Genomic DNA, 17428 nt, shown 5'->3' on the forward strand with positions numbered 1-17428 from the left:
GACCTGCTAAAAAACAGCGTAAAACACAGCAACTTCAGCCAAAAATTGTCTGGATTGCTCCAGACACTTAGACCAGCATGACAGCATGGGTGCTCATGCTGTACCAAAACCTGATCATGGGGAATATTTTACTTATGAAAGGCTTAAAAAAATTAAAATGTCTTGTTTTTCTTAGCAATTGATTGCATGGTTAAATTTAAGGTCTGCACATTACAGTCTGTTTAAATTACAAAAATACAGATTATTAAATATGTCTATAATATATAAAAATAAACTCAAGCATAGCATTTGGTTCATTTGGCAAGAATTTTCAAAAGATATCGTACACATACACATTTCCTTTTCTGTTTTCTTTGTTCAAGCTAGATAACATATTGAAAAAACAGTTACCTTTAACTTTTGTAACTTGCGTCCTCGGCTCACATTGATAGACAATGCAAAGTCAGTCCTAGCAATGTAGTTTTATTGATAAAAGGAAGCACTATCAACGCTTTTATCACAAACGATTCCTAAAGTAATTACCAGTGTCTAAAGCATAAATAGAGATGGAAGTCAGTGAACATTTTTTTCTCAATTTTCCCAGCTTAATTCGCAAAAAGCCTTGTCAAATGCTTTTCCTTTCCTCGCAAAAGACAGGAAATGGCCTGAGAAGAGATCTTTGTTTCCAAGAATAACAACACGCTCTTGAGGCCTTATCGCTCTCATTTGTAATAGCAGTAGTAGAAGACAGCCCTGTGAATAATGACATGAAATACGTGCCTATCTTTGCACACTTTCATCACTGCTACTTCTTAATATTGTGGCACAGCCCTGTTCTCCTGTGCAATCCTCACCGTGAACATTGTTATTCTTAATGTTGAACTCCCCTGAGATGTGGGTGAATGGGAATCTAGCCAAAGCTGGTGTGAATTTGACTGGAATCGTCTCCTGGAGCGGTGTGTGCCAAAGGAATCAGTTACAGAGCACTAAAACCCAAGTGTCTCAGACAAAGGCTAGATCAGCTGCACAAGACAAACAAGTAGCAGATCAGGATCACGCCTGCCTGGCGATGTGCCAGCAGGGACAATAAGGAGAGGAAGAGCACAGAGCTAGAAGACACTTTGTGACAGCGATGCCTGTGGATGTTTTGTGCTGTTTCATGCTACATAGCCTCGTAGTCTTCCTTACACCCAAGTCTGGCTGGGGCTTTGTAAGGCAGAAGCAAGCAACTTGTTGGACATGGAGATGGCTCCGTGGCGTGCTGATCCTCACGGCAGAGCAGCGCTGCGTGGCTGCAGTTCAGCAGCACAGGAGCAGAGCCACGGGGTCCTCCAGCACGTCCTGCCACGCTGACATCCTCCAAGGCAGCAGGCCAGAAGGCCAGGGCTCCTGGGAGCTCAAACACAGGTATTGCAGTGCTCGGAGATCATGCACCCCACTCAAATCCTGCCCTGGGGTCTGATCACGTCCTTAAAAGCCCGGTTGTGCTAAAGCGCCCTGCAAGAGGAAATCTTGGGGCTTCTCCACAGGAGACCCAACTTTAGTACCGAACACCAAGGTACAAAAAAAAGAGCTGCCTACCGGTGCTGATCAGCATCTCTGGCCCTCAGGCATTGCAGAGTTCTGCACAGAGCAGGGAGAGTGACTGCTGTTAGGAGACATCTCATCTCCCCCCTGTAACAGGCTGTTCCTCTGAAGCACAATGCTCTGGCGAATGCACAGAAAACAAGACTACATTTGCTTGCAGCTATATTGTTTGGCAGCATCCTTCACGGAGTAAACAGGAGTCAGTTTATTCACATTTTTATTTCAAACTTCACTGTATCCATTCAAAACTGGGTAGTGCAAGACACCAAGTCCAGTGGTCTAAACTTTAACCCCACTAAAACTAACATTCACAGTACACCTTTCAGCTGAACTGGGTATTGTTGTTAGCTTCCCACCCACAAATGTTTTGGAAACTTGGGTAAGCGCTTGCTTTCTCCCATTCCAGAACCATCTTTGACAGCAGGATTAGATGATACATCCAAATATTTAGCACAATTTCATTATATTTGCGCTATAGTTTGGGGAAAAAAGAAACAAGGGCTCATTAAGCATATACAAAGTTTATTACGATCTTCCCTAAGCAGTTTGCTGCATTCCCTCATTTCTCATAGCTGCTGCCTAACACTGACACAATTTAGTTTCATGAAATACAGCTGCACTGCCTTGCAAGGAAGAGAGGATGAGCATGTGGAAGGGGACTGTTGTGCAGCATACTGAGCACAAGAGAATCTCCCATAAATGCCCAGAGTTTTCGTTCTGTTCATAAGCAGCTCCTGCAGGCTTCTAGCTGCCAACCTAACTATTCATTCATTTTTAGTTTTTTTTTTTACCTCTAGGCTTAGGCCAAACCTAAATCCCTCTAACTGCATTCGTTGGGGCAGTACATTGGGTAAGTGGATAAGTCACAGAAGAGCTGGAGTAAGCTCAGTTTGAATCTAATCAACCCAAATCTGAAGTATGGCCAAGCCTTTCCTTCCACGCTGTCCCTTTTCCTGCTGTCTGCGTTGCCTCTTTAGTTTCTGGAAGGCAGCAGCGTGTCTCCGCACCTCTGCAGCACAAGGCACAGCTGTGCTCCAAACCTGGAGGCACATCCAGAACGCCACAGGGAAAATCCATTGTGCACTTGACAGGGCTGTATTCTGCCACCCTGCCTCACGCCTGCACGGTGCAACTCCATGAGAAATCCTGTCGAAAACCACAGGACTATTTGCAGAACAGGGCACTATTCAGAATGAACGAACGTGGCAGAATTCCTCCAATTATTTACTTTTCATCAACACCTGAGAGCCTCTGAGAAACAGAAAGTTCTCTGAAATGCACACCCCCAGTATGAATACACACAGGGAGGGCGCACATGCTGCACCATGAAGAACCAGACCATTTTTACCCTTGCAGTACCCATAAGGATGCATTCATTCCCTGCTCTGCTTCTATCCTGGCACAAAATGGAACGTATTGACATCAGGTAAATTCTCTCCCAACCACAGAATCCCAGTGCTGCACCAGTTCAGTCTGCAGCAGGGCTCTTGGCTTGTGCTTGACTTTCATGCTTGATTGTATGGAGCCAGCCGATCCCCGTGGGGAGGTGGAGGTAGAGGTGAAAGCAGAAGCAGTAACAAGAGGGATAGTTCATGACTCCCAAACACTTTTTTTTAGCAAAGCTGATGCCAGAGCAGTGGCTACACAGAAACACAGAGCAGCTGCTGCCAGAGGAGGCCTTGAGTCAGACCTGGTTTGTGAACAGGGACCCAAAATGAGGATTGTCACAGGAATTAATTTGTGAGTTTCTATCCAGGCAAGTGACAGCACTGAGGGTCTTCCTCAGCCAAAGTTGAGAAAATGCCTTAATCATCTCCCTTGAGAAGCTTTAAGGAATTAAAAAAAAATAAAAAATAAAAGGAAATCCTCAGTGATTGGACTGCATTGGCTACACTTGCTCAGAAGTCCAAGCACTGGTGTCACCAAAAAAGAAGGTAGCAAAAAAATAGCTGGTGTCTAAATTTATGCATATTCTTAATAGAATAAAACGTGCTGAGTAACTCAGTAGGCACAGCAATATGGAGGAGACTCCCTCACCTACGCAACCAAAATGCTGGTGATCATTCTCCCACAATGAGAACAAGTGGTCTGCTTAGGAGCTGCTGTCACAACCAGCAGCAGTCACGCTGGGTGGGAGTAGAAGTCTTGAGTACATCTCCAACCTGTTAATGCTTGTGAAATAAAGGAGCCTCTCCTGACGTTACCGGGAGCACCTCCTTTTCTTTCATCACAGATGAGCAAGATTAAGACCCAATTTCACAGGGTGCCTGGCTCAAACTTGACAGCTTCCACAGTTACCTCAAAACATGGTCCTTGTGAAATTGGGACTGCACAAAGAATGCCTGTAGAAGTTCTTTCCCTGAACCACGCTGGCGATCCCCCACTCGTTGGTGTGGTTTGATGACAGACGTCTTCCTACAGTGAAGGGGAACTCAGGCACAGCCTCAACAACCCCAAAAGGAAGACGGATGGTTTATGACCTTCACATGCAGCATAGGAACCGACATTTCAGCTTGGAAGTAGTTATCAAGGTCAGTTGAAAAAGAGAATTACTCACATGAGAGCACAGACACACCAAGATCAAGAGAGCACAAAAAGAAGTGAAAGTGAGGAACTGTACTGTACGAGTTTCACTTCACCGGAGAGCTGGGAAGAACCGAAACAGTGCAAGGAGTTCTCCCTCTTACACACACAAGCTGTATGGGAATAGCAGGCAGGGTGTATGTGCAGCTCCTGTGACTGCAAGGGCAGAACACAACATCAGCTGGTACAGTATTAACGTCAGTGTGGGCTATGGAAGAGGAATGCACAACACAATGAAACTGAACACACCGACCTGCGTCGCTGAAGATAACTGAGTTTCACAAAAAGATTCTTTGCCTGATTTCTTTCTCTAGTGAGCAAAAAACATCATATATGTCATCGGTAAAAACAAAAGGTAACCCAGGACTCTCCCCAGGCTTTAAACCAGGCCAGGAGAAACAGGAGTTATCTGTCTTTTGAACAACAGCACCAAGCCACTGTGAATTTGCAAGTCATCCTGCTTGTTTTTAATTAGCTTCTTGCCATATTTTCACCATTAGCAACTATCAAACATGGAAAACTTTACAAAGGCATGTATAAAGCACACCTTTTTACACAGCAGTCCAACAAACTCACTTAAAAATTGCACACAAACTGAGTTTTATCCAACAGGAAACTAGTGTAAGGCTTTATATACTATCAGGTTCTGTGCTGCTTACTTACAGGCTATGGGCTCGTAGCTGTCACGGAGGAAAACAAAGAAGTGTGATTTACTTCTGTGCAACCAATCGCCTGCTGGTGTAATTCCACTTTAATCAATAGAGCTAAATGAGCATGAAAACAGAGTAATGTAGGCATACATAAGACCTTGTGCATTTAAACATCACCAGCCTCATCGCTCATGCCTGCTAAATGCACAATTCCTACTGCGTTTCAAAGGGATTCCCTTTAGAAATAGAAGCTCTCAAGCCTGGTGCATTTGTCTGACCACTTTGCTGTATCTGAGTACCCCTTTTACACACTTATGCTTATGATGCATCTGTGGATCATTCCCCTTTTCCATGGAGAAAAATTATGACAATAAAAGCAAGGGTGCTTATGTAACTCAATCATACTGAAACCACTGGAAGTTTGTTCCATTTTACACATATTTAGGCTCTTGTATCATTTGGATTAAGTCATTCAAGACTCTAGACAAGAAGCACCCCCCCCCCCAGGTCCTATTTGTGGATTATTCCTAGACTCAGGAATGATCACCTTTTCCTTCGGCTTGCAGCAACTCCTAGCACAATGGCTGATCACACATTAAGCAGTAAGCACAAGAACTCTGCCAGCAATATTACTGGAAATCCCGAACTGTTCATCAATTCGTATCACAAGAGGTTTTGCCAGAGCATCAGACCTCTGTGATATTTACACAACAATCACCTTACCCTGCAGATCCCAGCATGACTGATGAAATTGTGTTTTATGGTATGTAATGAGAGAGACTATGTATGAAAAACGCCTGAAGGCAGAAGCAATTCCCTTTTCAACACCACTTGCTCATAAACGAAAAATCCAAAGGAATCAGACAAGGATTCATAATTCACAACGTTTGTACTCATGTTACGAGAACAAAACAAGCACCCATGACTGACAGCTATCTTCTGTTAAAAGCTACAAGTTATCACCAGCAGCGCATAAACACACTGTCAGTTCCTTTTTTTGCTGTTCCTATGCTGTATTGCTGGACTGACATTAAAATAATTTGCTTGTCATTCACCCATCAGATACTTCTGAGCCAAACTTACTATAAAACTCCACAAGCATAAGAAAAAAGCAATACAGTTACTGCTCGCATTCTTTACAAGATACCAAGCCCTTCATTATTTTACTTAAGATGTCCAAGACATATTCCAATCACTTCATAAGTCCCTATAATTTAGAAATCAGGTAAAAATTAGAAATGACAACAAAACACCATACAGAACACTTTTTTTTTTTTTTTTGACTTTGCATATTGTACAGAGTTCATATGGAATAAAAGGTCACAGAAGCAGCCAAGATAACTTTCCCATCCCAACTATACGCAAATCACATTTCCATGCTGCTGGCCAAATAATGCGTCTCTGAAAGATTACACACCATTCTGCAAATGAAAGGTGTGTCCGTATGTTCATATCCGCTGTTGACAGGCTTACTATTCTCATACCACACTTCGGAAAACACAGTAATATTCAGGAGTCTGGTCTTGCAAAGCACTTTAACACAGGCTTAATGTTTAGTGGGGCTATTTATAAATGCTTAAGTTTTGCTGGACTAACAAGAGCACTTTGCACTTTCCATAATGGACCAACAGTTTGGCTACCATCTGGAAGTGAAGTATGTGGCCTGATGCTCCCTTGCCCTGTTGCACTTTGCTTAGCCATTTCATACATGGTTTATGAATATTTTCAACAATAATCCTTAGGAACGGTATTTTATGCCCACGCATTCCAGGGATAAAAGATTTCAAGGCAGGGGAAGGAAACAAACACATCTCAGCTACACGCCTTTCACAGTTGGTGACATGCAAAGTAATCAGCTTTCAACTTTTGCTGTAGTTGAGGAACCTGCGTGCCTGCTACCAGTTAAAATACAGTATTAACAAAATCCTAATTTTAGCGATCTTGAAAGACAACAGGTTGAAAAAAGAGTCATCAACATCACAAAACAAAGCACTTCTCATTATAAATCTTTTTTGAAAGAGTTTTGTTGACTAGATCTGGCTGAGAAGCAGGAAAACGTGAATCAAGTTCATAATAATAATTCTTTATGAAAGTTTCAGTAATACAGCTTCTCTGTTTATTTCATGCTTTATGTGGTGCCTGGACTCTTCCCTAAACAAGCTTTTGGCTAACAGAGCCTTGAGCACAGATGGGTTTCTGACCTTATTTAGCAGGCATTCTCCTGAAGGCATAGCTGTCTGATTTTATAACATTTGATTCAAACGGTTCAGTGCCTTGGCCAGGGCATGTAACCCACTTTTTTAATGCTTGGTTCATTAGCAAAGCTTGTGTTTATTAACTGCATGTTAATTTTGCTTAACATTGAACTCCACTACCACTAATTATCTGTCTTAATTAGCAATTAATCGTGAATAATAAAAAACATTCAGTTACCGATTTCCTCTCTTGTTTCAGCTCCTGCACATAGCGTGTTAACTCTCCAGTGATAAGAGAGGTCATGTTCTCTGAAATGACCTCATGCTGTCCGGCATAGTCATTCATTTCATTTAAAGTGGCTAGGAAGGCTTTAGTTGATGTGTACCTGCAGAGGACAAAAATGCATTTGGCTTTTAGTCCCTTTGTTTTCAGACATCCACACTGCAAAGGGAGGTTGTACCCTTCTGAAGCATTTACTATCGTTGCACGAGACTGAGTACAAATTAGCACAGGTTCACTTGAAAATGCCCTCAGAAGGAAACTGATCCCGCACACTGACGGTCTGATAAATTTATCTGCATTTCGACAGTTTGACATTGGCTCTTAGAACACAACACTTTGAGAAAGCCAAGTGTTTTTATCAGTACTGCTCTGGGACTTCACTGCTCTAATCTTTACTCACCAAACATTTTCGAGTTACCCTCTTTCAAGTCCTACAATTCAGTGCACAGAGTCAGTGAACTCCACACCTGGCAAAATCCAACCAACCAACCTTTGGCTAGCACTGTGCAGAAAAGAAAACTTTTCAAAATGTTAGTTGGATTTAGGTTAGCTATAACTTACAAAGTTTTCCAAAAAACAGTGAATTTACTAACCAGGTGTTCATTGTCAAACCACATATTTTGGTCCCTTCCATTGCAAGGTTTACTTTTCATATTACTCTCCAATACAACATTCCACATGTTATTAAAAGGAAGAAGTGAACATCTGTGCACACAATTTCAAAAACAGCAGGTGATGTCACCAGCATATTCAGCACTGAGCCAACAGAGCTGCATTTAAATTCCCCTGCTTGTTGTACTGGTCAGCTGGAAGAACACTGCTTTGAAGCGCTGCACTTGCGCACGCTAGGAAAACTATTAATATTAAATGGTAGCAGTTTGCACAAATAACATCACCTTCAGGCAAAAATCCAAAGCGAAGGGGGGAGATTCAGAGGAAATAAAGCGGAGTGGTATGAAAGGAGATGAAAGGCATTGGAGAAAAAACTGAGGGGGGAAAAAAAAAAAAAAAAGAAGAGACCCAAACCATTAAAAGCAACCACATTCACAGTCAAGCTGCGGTACCTCAAGAGACACCCCAGCTGCAAAAGCCAGGGGATCCAACCACGGAACTACAGACTGATGATAAACTTGAAAATGCATCATTTTTAGACAGGCTGTTTCAATGCAGCGTCCAAGGCATCCAAAGGTCACATGACAACTCCCCAGACGTTAGAGACATGGGGACACTCCATTTAAAAGGGCAAAGGATACACAGAGTCTTCTGTGTCACATCGCATGAGCTACTTAGCTCCAATATCCTTTTCCAGCAAAGGAAGATGTGTCCAAAAGGTTGTTGTAAACTAAAAATACCAGTTTATGGTATAGCTACCCAAAGACACATTTCTTCCTAACCCCAGGTACAGACCAACACAGCCAGTGTGCTGGTAATATGAGCTTCCTTGTGTAAATATCACTGTTTCAGGAAACAATGGCATCAATAAATGATTCCCAAACAGCATTACTAAAAAATCAATCAAAAACAAAATGAAAAGGCTGTTATCTTGGTTGATACAAACCAGCAGGGTAGCTGTACAAGCCAGCTGGGGAGGGGGGGTCCTGACCCAAGAATTTAAATCAGTATAATAGTACAGTTGGACCTGAATCCAAACTCCTTTGAAGCGTTTCAAGTTTCAAGGTCAATGGTTCAACTCTGAAGCAGAGCAGCCTCCTGCAATTTAAGGCTGCAGGGTCAGAATCTTTTACAGTGCCTTTGCTCAAAGCTGATGCATTACAAAACAATGAAGTTAAGGAATTTTAGAAAAAGTCAGATTGCTCCACAGAAAAGGTTACAACTCTAGCTTATAGCTTGTCCATTGGAAGGCTTCTCCTCTAGAAAGCTCTCTTTAATAATATCTTTGATCTCAGCAAGGGCAGGAATGTGTTGTGGTCTTTTTTTTTTTTTTGACATGGTTTACAGCCTTCCATATGCATTTTCAGTGTCACTGAGTGGAGGACCTGTGCTTTGAGACTGCAGTCACTATCTGCAAACACTACGTTAGTCCCCTGCCACCAGGGAGACAGTCTGAATATCTAAATAAACAGCAGGCACCTGAGGCAATGTAACATCCTTCAACAGCAGCAAGTCATGTGTCGATCCGCTCCAGGACACTGCCTGTTACAAGCTACATCTCTCTACCTTACTCTTCAAGAGACCCTGATTTCTCCTGTGGAGCTACAACACGATCTCTTTAATAACATACTAGACTGCCTCGTCAGTCCATTAGAGTAATTTAATACTTGCATGGACTGCTCAAGTTTCATGCTAAAATTAACAACTGCTTCTGTTCCTGCTGAAGGTAATTAGAGTTTGGTCATTCACTTCAAAGAACCAGCACTGTATAGTCTGGCTTGAAGATTTTAAAGTACATTAGAAAAGACACAAAAGAAAAAAAAAGGCATCTAGTACCCAGAACACATATATAAGCCTGCTTATGAACATATGATCTCTCTCTTCTCTAGAGTTCAATGCAAGTTTTTGGTTTAGAAGCCAAATCCTTGTAGGTAACCTAACTATAGCTCCCCTTCCTCTGTCAATGAATGCTTACCCAGCAGTAGATCATGAACGTACCTGTACTCTTCCTCTTCTTTGGAGTTCTTTTTGGGTTGATATTTCTTCGAAAGGTTCCTAAAATTAAAAGCATATACAAAGTTAAATTTTAAATACCCTTTAAAATAAGTGGATGGTCTTTGCATGCACACAGTGGCACTTCAGTTTTTATTTGCACTGGCTAGGTATCTGCCTTATCAGAAGTATGATCACAAAAGAAGGGGCCCCATTTTGCTTCCATCTGCGTAACTGCAATGAATTAACAGGCTCTGAACCCAAGAAGTTCATAATTTAAAATCATAATGTCAATACACAACGCACTTGAGTTCTGGTTCTGCTGATGCACATCCCCTTTGCCCGAAAGAACCTTTTACAACCCTTTTCCTGGCCCTCAGACACACAGAGAAGCTGTAAGAAGTCCCCCCAGCAGAAGGTGCTATTCCACACACAAAGGCAGGCAGCTCACGGAAGTGCGATTTGCTGCAGGAGATGACTCTGACCCAGCAAGTTTGCCTGTCTTTTGCGGGATGCTTCCAAGGAAGAAAAACAATCCTGGTAAAGCTATGGGAAGCTGCACTGAGATGATACAAATGGGATAATTCTGTGATCGTTAACTGATGCTGGCAGAAATGTGAAATTTGATTATTCCAATTAGCACAGACGATTACATCTCATTACTACATACGCAACTAATGATTTCATTTGAAAATATTGATATCCTTCTCCAGTGATCTTATCTCGAGCAAGGAAGTTGAACCTATCTTGGTTAGCACACCTGACTTGTTCTATAGCTTTCATTTTTCCTGAAAAAGATGACTGCAAACCCCTAGCCAGCAGCAAATCTAGGATTTACAGAACACATGCTGTCCACCACTCAGCGCACCTTGCTGATGCTTAAAACCCAGGATGATGATGCATATTTGGACTGTAGCGCAATGTAACACCATACATGATGCAAACCAGGGAGCTGCCACATCTTGCTTAGCAATTAAAGCCTTTTCAGGGCTGCAGCACTGGGATGTCCTGCATTTTAAACTCAGCCTTGTTACTCTATGCCTTCCTGCAGCCTCTGTTACCCTACAGTTAAATAGAAACCACTTGGGTTAACTTTACAGATTGTTTTTCACTGATTCCAAGTAACATTTCAGTGGTACTGATGCAATCGTTGACAGATGAACTACTAAAATTCATTGGCCTATCTATGCTATTTTTTTTTTTTTTTGAGAATTCCCAGAATTAAGTCTTTTCTTTCTGAAAAAGCAGTTTCTTTTCAAGTAGGTGTAACCCAATCCTTGCTGCATGCTGGTTTTACTGCTAACTGGGAGACAGCAGAGCCTCTTGCCTCACTTTTCTTACTCATTTTGTTTTCTCTAAGGAATTAAGTAGCATCAGCACCAACAGAGTTCTAGCCAGAGCCCTGGCAGACTTGGACAGCCATAGACTTGGACAGTTCCTCAAAATGTAAGTATTCCTCCTGGGCGGCCCCCAGATAAGCATCTCCATTCCAGCCTCTGCCTTCTCTGAAAAGAGGATGCTCTGGAACAATGAACTTTTCTCTAGTTCTGCACACAGCAGTTTCAACCAAGTATCAGCACAGCAACAATTCTGCAAACTGTTCTGCCTGATTACGTGTGGATAGGAATGCCTCCACACACCTGCTTGAAGAAGAAAGAAAAAAAGAAACAGAAGGAAACACATTGAAGACTAAACTAATAAGGTATTTTCATACTCAGGATGGACATCTCCCTACTATCATGCTGCCCAAGTAATTCTGACATACAAAGCTACAGTCCACTGAACCTCTAAAGGTACAGAAATGCTACTGGGTCAGGGTAAAACAACAGCAGACAGTACGCTTTCACAGAAAACGGGTTTAGAAAATATATAATAAGGAACAAAGAAAATAATAAAATGTATAACCCAGTTGCTAATCCCTATAATGCACTTATAAAAATGTACATGTATATCATATTTAACAGGGTTTTTTGATTTCTGTCTCCTCTTTGTTAATCAAAAAAGTATATAGGGTTTTAACCATGACGCCCACAAAAAAACAGAAGTGATACAGAATCCAGAAGTGATACTTCATCCAGTAAGAGCCAATCTGACTATCACATGTTGAAATTCAGTGTGCAATTATGCAGTGTCAGGAGCAAAATATTGGCACTTCTCAGGTTCAAGCTTGAAAAGCAATGACACCTGCAAATCTAACAGCGATTAAAGCAGCAACTAACGCATAAAAACAAAAGATCAGCAATAAAATAGCAATTCTAAAAAGATTCTGTGCTAGCCTGTGCACCTGCCTCTGATTCATGTTTCTGTTTGCCTTTCACTCTGCATCATTTTTATGCCTTCCTAGCTTATTTCTCTGCTCCCTCATTTTCACTTCTGACACCTTATTCTTTCACACAATTATCCATCAGAAGCTCATGATTCTCAGAGTAATAGCTTTAGATAGCCTTCTCTCTGACCATCTCCCACTTTCCTTTAACATTTTGTTTGCTTATTTATTTTCATGATTATGCTCTTCGTGCCTAAAATTCATCACCCTTAGAAATTCAGTGGGTCAAGGGTGTGATTCTTTGTAAGACAGACTTGCTCACACAGGTAATCTGCTGGGGTTTCCCAGTCTACTCATGCTCTCTTCCACCTCACTCTGCCTCTGTAACTCAGTCTCTTCTCATCTCCATAGGATGTGAGCAATTTGTTCCTTCACAACTTATATTTTCTATTTCCTGCTCGTCTATATAGCAGAAACTCTGGGAAATCCTTGTGGCATTCCCCTGAGAAAGCACATAACCGTGAAGGCAGGGCTTTATCAGGTACCAGCCTCTAGCAAATAATAAGCCATTGCCCATCTCAAAAGCCATTCAAACTAAAGCATCAAAAGTTCTGAGCTAGCTTTTTTTTTTTTTTTTTCTTTTTAATAGGCATTTTGCTTTAGGTATATACAGATCAACTAGAAGCGCAGATCTCAATCTCTATAAATACCGGGAAGACGGAAGGAGATTCTAATATGTATTATAATCATGCAGGGGGAAAAAAGGGATGGATTTACTGGAGGGGTTGGGAAGCATTAGTCCTGTACTCCCCCTCCCAGTTAGCTTCCATCCCCTTCACCCCTTCCACTTAATTACCCTGGGCACTAGTGGCTGCCAACTATGTTGCATCATAGCCTCTCTCCACAACAGCTGGGCTGTGCTCCCCACTAACCCTTGTTCACTTCTCTTCTGCCCTTCTGGGGAAAAGGGTAAGAGCTACCCATTGTGGGGTGGTTCTTCATGCCCCTTCCCTCCTCCCTCTTCTCCATTCACAGTGGGTCTGACCTCAAGGAATTGGTTTTCAGGGTCTGGTTCGCTTATACTCATATCCTTACGTACAACCTGACAGTCAACCCAGAAAACACCCAGAAGGAATTTCCAGTAATTTAGCTACTTCAGATAAATTCCAAGGACCTCAGCTCTGTTCGAGACGCATTGCAAGAACATTGGCAAGACTCTCAAAGTGTCAAAATTCAAATCTTAGGCTGCAATATGACTGTAGACTAAATTTCCACGTGCCGAGACTGACTTTCTGACCTGCAGTTTCTTCAGCGCCAGTTCAACGAGAGGTTGAAGCGTTCTTTTGTTATGAAAAGAAACCCTAAACTTTGTCCTGTAACAAATTATTATTGTGCTGAATTCTTAAAACTTTCAGAATTCCTGTGCAGTCCTAATTTCATGGAAAACATTACAACGCTACCCCAAAGCTTGAGCCATTAACCATGAGTAAATCACGAGTAAGCCCCAGTGTGCTATTCAGTCACCTAAATACCCTTACTTTTACAAAGCATATGATGTTTAGCAGAGATAAAAACCAGCATGTTAAATTAATTTTAGCTTTCCATTCTTTAAACTAAAGCTATTCTCCATCTAAAAGCAATCATTATAAGCTATACAAATTACCACCACTGTAACATGAACTTCCAGATGATTACAGGCGCTGAACAGATGCAACTCAAAGTCCAGAACTTTGCATATCAACTTACCTAAGCTGCTTTGCATAGCTGAGTTCAATCTCTGTTCTTTCTTTTACAAACTTGATGTATTTTTCCAGAACATCAATACCCCATTGCGTGTGTTTTTCTAAATTGTCAAACTGGTCCTGCAATGAAGCAAAAAAAAATAAATGTTTAGTCTCATTGAACATAGAAATAACTAAAAATAATTTCCAAAGTACATATCGCTACAAAGTAGTATTAATATTTTCCATTGCCACAGTTAGACATTTTTGTAGCAACGCAGGTTTTTTAAATCAACAGAAATCTATATTTTAACATAAGGCCAAGTCAGTAATGCTCTTCGTTCTTCATTTCTGAATCACTTCCATTTCATAAAATTCTGGCAATTTAACTGAACACAATTTTCTAATATCAAGACATACCAAGACAAATGATAAGAAACGGATACTCTTGTCAGAATTTTATTGCACTCTAAGAGTTAACAGGAGTCCCATGAATTTGAGGCCTACTCCTAATTACTAATTCTAATATTAGTCTAAAAAATAATTTGAATTCAGCCTTTGTCAGTGCTAAGAATTTATAATACCTCTTAGAAAAGCGAAGGCTTTCTACAGAATAGAACTTACTTCCCCCTACAGCCTCATGATTTGTTCAAAAATAGAAGATGTGCTAGCAAATGATGCCACAAAATTACATTAGCTATGTTTACAGCAATTCTTCTTGTCTATCTACTTTTATATACAGATGCGACTTTGTTCTTCAAAAATCACTACCCTCAAAAACACAGTCACACATGTTTTCACTAAAGTCTTTTTCAATCAAGAACATTCCACAAGTCAGTTTGGGATTTGCAAATGCCAAGAGAAATTAAGCAACTCTAAATCCAAATTAATTATCCAAGCCAACTTATCACTATATAGAGTTAACCTGAAATTACTTTTTTTTTTTTTTTTTAATGTAGTTACTTCAACCATACTCATATTCCATAATCATCCATTCCATGTAGCATTTCAAAAGTCACTGTTTCTACAACACTTTTAAATTATGTTTTAAGCAAACTTGGTATCTTGATATACTGCATACTTAATCCTACCGAAATGCAACGTAAACAAGCTATTTAATATCAGCCTGAATGACTTGGCAGCAGGTTCCATTCTGTATTACGTGGAAAGCAAAGAAGAGATTTTGTACATCTGTGGTACAGAAGTTAGATTTGTAATGTTTTCCAAAAATATCTATACACCAAGAGATTTAGGTCAAATGCTTAGCTGCCATAATTAAAGCTTCCGACAGAAGCGATGCTGCTTTCTATCTGTCTTGTGATTACCAGTTTGTAGGGCTATCATCAAGCGTTATCAAGGTGCTATAAACCCACTTCCTTAGATGCACAAAGCGAAAAAAATAACAAGCCTACTACAGAGCCTCGTTTCTGACTCTGCTGCTTTTAAGCAAATACCACTTTGTGTGCTGCAGCGTTTCCGGTTCGGACAGAAAATGAGATCGTATCAGGAGAGATTCTTCCAGCGCTGAGCAAGACAACTGCACACAGAAGCTGCTGCTTGCTAATGAAAGTGTATTAAGTGTATTTTGAAGGAAAGAAATCAGAAATGCCTTACAGGAAGAAAACTTGCAGAACTATCAAGAAACCAGTTAAAACAGCAGGTAACATGCACGGGGCTGGACACATCGGCTCTGGGTAGCTGCACGGTTGCTCTGCTTTAGCATAAGGGACTGCTTTAAACCCATCAGCCACAGCAGACTAGGCTTCAGTTTAAACAATGTCAGTTTTAGACAACGAAAGAGTCACAGGGCAGGGGGAAACAGCAAAGGGCAATAGTGTACAAGTACCAAAATAGCAAAGAACTCCTATGATGCCCTAAGACCTGTGCTCCAGAAGCCATGGAAAAAATGGTTAAAGGCAACTAAAAAGGAGGACTCAGACTGCACAGAATAAAATTCTGATATCCAGCAAAGTAAGTCACCCTTAAAGCAAAGTCATGTCATGCACTCAAAAAGAGGATGTCTGTATTCTGCAGAAGGCAGAGGCATGTACTGTGCTGGCAGGTATTTGCATACAGACCGCACAGCCAGGGAGAGCACAGTGATGCCGGGGTAACACACACACCTTTCCTCGGCCCGCAGGGCTCCCAGCAGTGCCTGAGGACCACAAGAGGCAGCTCCTGCTCAGTTCCTGATATACAACCTCTAAATCTCACAGACTACGCTGGTGTCGAGAAAGTGCTGCAAACGTGGCCTTTGTAAGGGTTCTGATAAAGAGGCCGTCTAGCTATCCCACGCTCTGCTCTTCCACAATTTACATTATTTAACATAAACACATGCATATAAAATAAATACCCGGCAAGGCAGTCCAGTACCCACAAGTTTACATATATTCACACACACTCCCAGCTTTGAAAAGGGAAGTGTTAGGTAGGGAAATCCAAGTGCTAACCCCCTGTAAGCAAATCAGACCACTCTTCTCAGATGTTCTGTACTGCTAGCAAGAAACTAACTTGCATCTTACTGTAACCCTACCCAAGAGGAAAGGTCACAGCTTCCCATTAGGGAAGAATGCCCTTTGAGGAGGATCGTGCCCTTTGAGAGAATTCAAACTGTGCTAAGTGCACGGAAAGACACCCTGGAAAAGCAATCTTGGTAGTGGCTTGTTATTTTCTGAACGAAAATCACCAGCAGTACAAGCCTCTTCCACCACCGCCTCCCCCCCTCCCACCTCAGGCTCTGTTCTCAGAGCATCCTTTAAAGTAGGAAAAAAACCTGCAGATGACTCCAAGAAGCTAACACGGTCTGCTCTGTGGTCCTTTGGATCAATCTGGTGGGCTGTTTCGGTTGCCTCACTATGTCACGTCTGGAGAAAGAGAACTCCATGCTGTGCAGAGGCGAACACACCGTGCTGCTGCTGTCTGATACACCGTGAGAAAATGCTAACTTTCTATTTATAAAGCGAGGAAAGAAACTTGTGTCCCACACCGAGTGGTAACTAGAAGAACCTTGACCAGATGAAACGATGAGCACTAACCTCTGCTAGCAGGCAAGGTGAAATATAGCTCCTTTCTGCAGACTTTGCTAAAGATAGAGTTTCTGTCCTTTTCCGGGCATTGAACAGTTTTGGCCTGAGTGTCATTTCACTGAACTGCCAACGCCCTGCAATGATGTGCTATACTGGGGTCATGTGCCCCATACCTTCAGTTCTTCTCTGTGCTCCTTAAGGACGAAATAAAGTCAGTAAAATTGAGAGCATGAGATTTGAAAGGAAAGAATGCAGCCAGAGGGGCCTACACGATGCATGCCCTCCTCGTGTCCTGCATCTGCTCAGCAAGCTGAGGGTAGGGGAAGGCTCTGCATTAAAGCTAACGAAATCTAATGACAAATGAGGGTACACAGAAGGCTTTGGTCATCAGTTTAATTTACAGAATTCCCAAATCGCCAGTATGTGCAACCAGTACAAAACCACAGTCTCTAAAAGGAGATTGACAGTAATCATCAACAATAACATGCCTTTAAGAAATTAGCAATTTTAAAAAGATTTAAAAGGCATTTGTTA

General features: G+C 41.6%; 1 protein-coding gene across 22 annotated transcripts in view; it reads right to left on the reverse strand.

The window, feature by feature from the left end:
- The window catches only part of FNBP1 (formin binding protein 1), a 96495-nt gene that overhangs the window by 51931 nt on the left and 27136 nt on the right, over positions 1–17428 (reverse strand). For 15 of the 22 annotated variants that reach the window (XM_084493972.1, XM_084493963.1, XM_084493970.1 and 12 more), the window contains exons 1-4: positions 16642–16767; positions 13894–14009; positions 9888–9944; positions 7233–7380 (exon numbers count right to left, since the gene is read on the reverse strand). In XM_084493972.1, coding sequence (XP_084350098.1) covers positions 7233–7380; positions 9888–9944; positions 13894–14009; positions 16642–16752 — 432 coding nt within the window. In that variant the 5' untranslated portion in view covers positions 16753–16767. Of the gene's footprint in view, positions 1–7232; positions 7381–9887; positions 9945–13893; positions 14010–16641; positions 16768–17428 lie in introns of those variants that run through there. The other 7 variants (XM_084493976.1, XM_084493980.1, XM_084493973.1 and 4 more) reach the window with 1 other exon arrangement.

This window comes from Aythya ferina (assembly GCF_964211825.1).
Source record: "Aythya ferina genome assembly, chromosome: 20".
NCBI lineage: Eukaryota > Metazoa > Chordata > Aves > Anseriformes > Anatidae > Aythya > Aythya ferina.